The following is a 2,168-nucleotide window of genomic DNA, read 5'->3' as shown; positions in this document are numbered from 1 at the left end:
GGGCCAATCCCAGCTGGGGCTCCGGCTGGCTGGGGAGAGCGGGGGCCGGAGCCCTTTCCGAGTCCCTGCTGGCTGGTGCCAACCCTTGTCCCAGGCTGCTGTTGGGGGTCACGGGAGGCAGATGGCATGGTCCCCTGGCTGGTGTTGGAGGGTGCATGAACCCAGTCTCACTGGCCTCACTTTCACAGGTCTTGCCCCATAGGGAGCGGTGCAGGTGTGGTATCTCCCTCTGCAGAGCAGGCAGGGGCTGGGCCGCAGAAGAGAGGTGACGAGAGCGTGTCCATCTCTCCATGTCCCTGTCTTCTCCTGCAACCCGCTGCAGCTCCATCCAAGGGCTGCCCCGGCTTCTCACACACTCTTCGAGTAGCCGAAGATGCCCACAGGGAGGTACTTGACGTGCGTTGGCCACTGTGCTGCCAGCTGGAAAAACTTCACATCGTTCCACTCCACCCCATCTATGGAGACTGAGAGGAGAGGGCGCAGTGAGGCACAGCCTTACCACAGGCAGCCTGCACTGCCTGGGCTGGCAGCTACAGCCCTGTGGGGCTTGTGCCTCCCCTCACCTCGCAACATGGTGTTCTGGTGCTTGGCTGTGCAGATGAGGCGTGTGATCCCTTCGATGACTTGGCTTTTGGGCTCCAGGTCCTTCTCTTTTGGTTTCTTGCTCAGGAACATCACTGAGGGACAAGGACAGACAGGAACAACGTTAGGATGTCTTCCCCTGGCCCAGGGTGGGAGCCCTCACCCCAGGGCTGGCTGCACTGACTGGCCCCTTCTGGGCCAGATCTCAGCCCTGCCCTCCTGTGGGCTCCCCCCCTGCCTTTTTTGCAATGGGCTGTGGCCCTGCAGCTGGAGACCACCCCTGGGGAGGCTTGGTTACCTTTCTTGTTTTTCTCCTTGGTGACCACGGTCATGGCCATGGTGCTAGGCGGCACCAGCTCCCCTGTGCTGGGGATGCGGCTGACCTGGAGTGAGCGGAAGTTGCTTTTGAGCGTGTTCTTGATACCCGTCTCCCGCTTCTCGCCCTCCTTCTTCCTGTCCAGCCCTTGTGTTGTCCAGTAGTCCACCTGCAGGCCCATCACCTCCACACCGGGACTCAGAGACCTGGGCAAGATGGGCAGAATTATGCAGCACACAGCTGCTGTCCTTGTCCCTCTCCCTCCCCACAGCCCCTGGATGTGCACTGGCCCAATAATCCCAGGATGTGGCAGCTGGGCCAAGGAGCACCTCAAACCCTCCCACCCCAGCACCCATGGCCTCAGACTGAGTGGGGCTTTCTTACCCAGCACCTGAGAGGCCACTGCTGACAGACGGGGAGGGTGGCGGGGTGCTCACAGTCTCCTTGCTATAGGTGGCTGCTGCACTGGCAGCTGGCGTTGAGCTCAGCAGGGAGGGGGTGCAGGCAGTGGCATCATCCGAGTCCACTGGGAAGGAAGAGTGTGGGTCAGGGTGGGGCTGGGGGACACCAACAAGGGCCTCCCCGCAGTGGAGAAGGGACTGGGGACTGTGGGCTCCCAGGGACTCACCGGAGGCGCTGAAGGACTGCTCCACCAGGCCCACCTTCACCACCTGCAGGGACAGACAAGTCAGATGCTCCCCAGCGTCAGCAGGGCTGTGTACTGCCCCTCTTCCCCCAGCCCCAATTGCCCACTGGCCCCACAACACACTCACCCCCACAAAGGGTACAAACTTCTGGCAGGAGTCCTCATCGGGGCTGCACAAGGAAAAGAGGCTGGTCAGGGGCTGGGTGTGCTGAGCACCGAGGGCCATGTGGCTGACCTTGTGGCCCAGGGACCCCTCACACTGGCAAGGGTCACTGGGATCGTCTGCTCTGCCCTCCCTCCCATGGGACCCCCTGTCCCCGACATGGCAGCACAGGGCACACTACACAAGGAGGCAAGGAGTCGGCCCCTCCAGTGCTGGGAGAGGCTTGCATGCGGGAGGGCAGCCCTGCCCTGCTTTGGGGTCACAGCTCCCCTGTGTGGCAGGAGGGATGGACGCACATGGGGAAAGAGGAGGGGGCCAGGCAGCGGCACAGCAAGCACAAGCCAATACCTGATATAAAAATCAAAATAGAGACTTCTCTTCCTTGGGTGCCAGAAACCAAGAGAAGGGAAAGGTGAGAGTGCAGCTGGAACACGAGCATCCACCCCCAGGCAGCACAGGGC

At 61.9% G+C, this 2,168-nt stretch overlaps 1 protein-coding gene across 1 annotated transcript in view; it reads right to left on the bottom strand.

The window, feature by feature from the left end:
- Positions 1 to 103: 103 nt before the first annotated feature.
- LOC104541492 (phosphofurin acidic cluster sorting protein 2-like) overlaps positions 104 to 2,168 on the bottom strand; it is a gene marked incomplete at its 5' end in the record, with an annotated part of 20,208 nt that continues 18,143 nt past the window's right edge. Inside the window, 6 exons of the mRNA XM_010185565.1 lie at positions 104 to 464; positions 564 to 677; positions 881 to 1,104; positions 1,283 to 1,424; positions 1,527 to 1,569; positions 1,672 to 1,714. Coding sequence (XP_010183867.1) covers positions 349 to 464; positions 564 to 677; positions 881 to 1,104; positions 1,283 to 1,424; positions 1,527 to 1,569; positions 1,672 to 1,714 — 682 coding nt within the window. The remainder of the gene's footprint in view (positions 465 to 563; positions 678 to 880; positions 1,105 to 1,282; positions 1,425 to 1,526; positions 1,570 to 1,671; positions 1,715 to 2,168) is intronic.

The sequence above is a fragment of the Mesitornis unicolor genome, unplaced genomic scaffold (genome assembly GCF_000695765.1).
Source record: "Mesitornis unicolor isolate BGI_N332 unplaced genomic scaffold, ASM69576v1 scaffold20295, whole genome shotgun sequence".
Classification (NCBI taxonomy): domain Eukaryota; kingdom Metazoa; phylum Chordata; class Aves; order Mesitornithiformes; family Mesitornithidae; genus Mesitornis; species Mesitornis unicolor.
The sequence above is the reverse complement of the archived record's forward strand: the minus strand, read 5'-3'. Positions and strand labels throughout refer to the sequence as shown.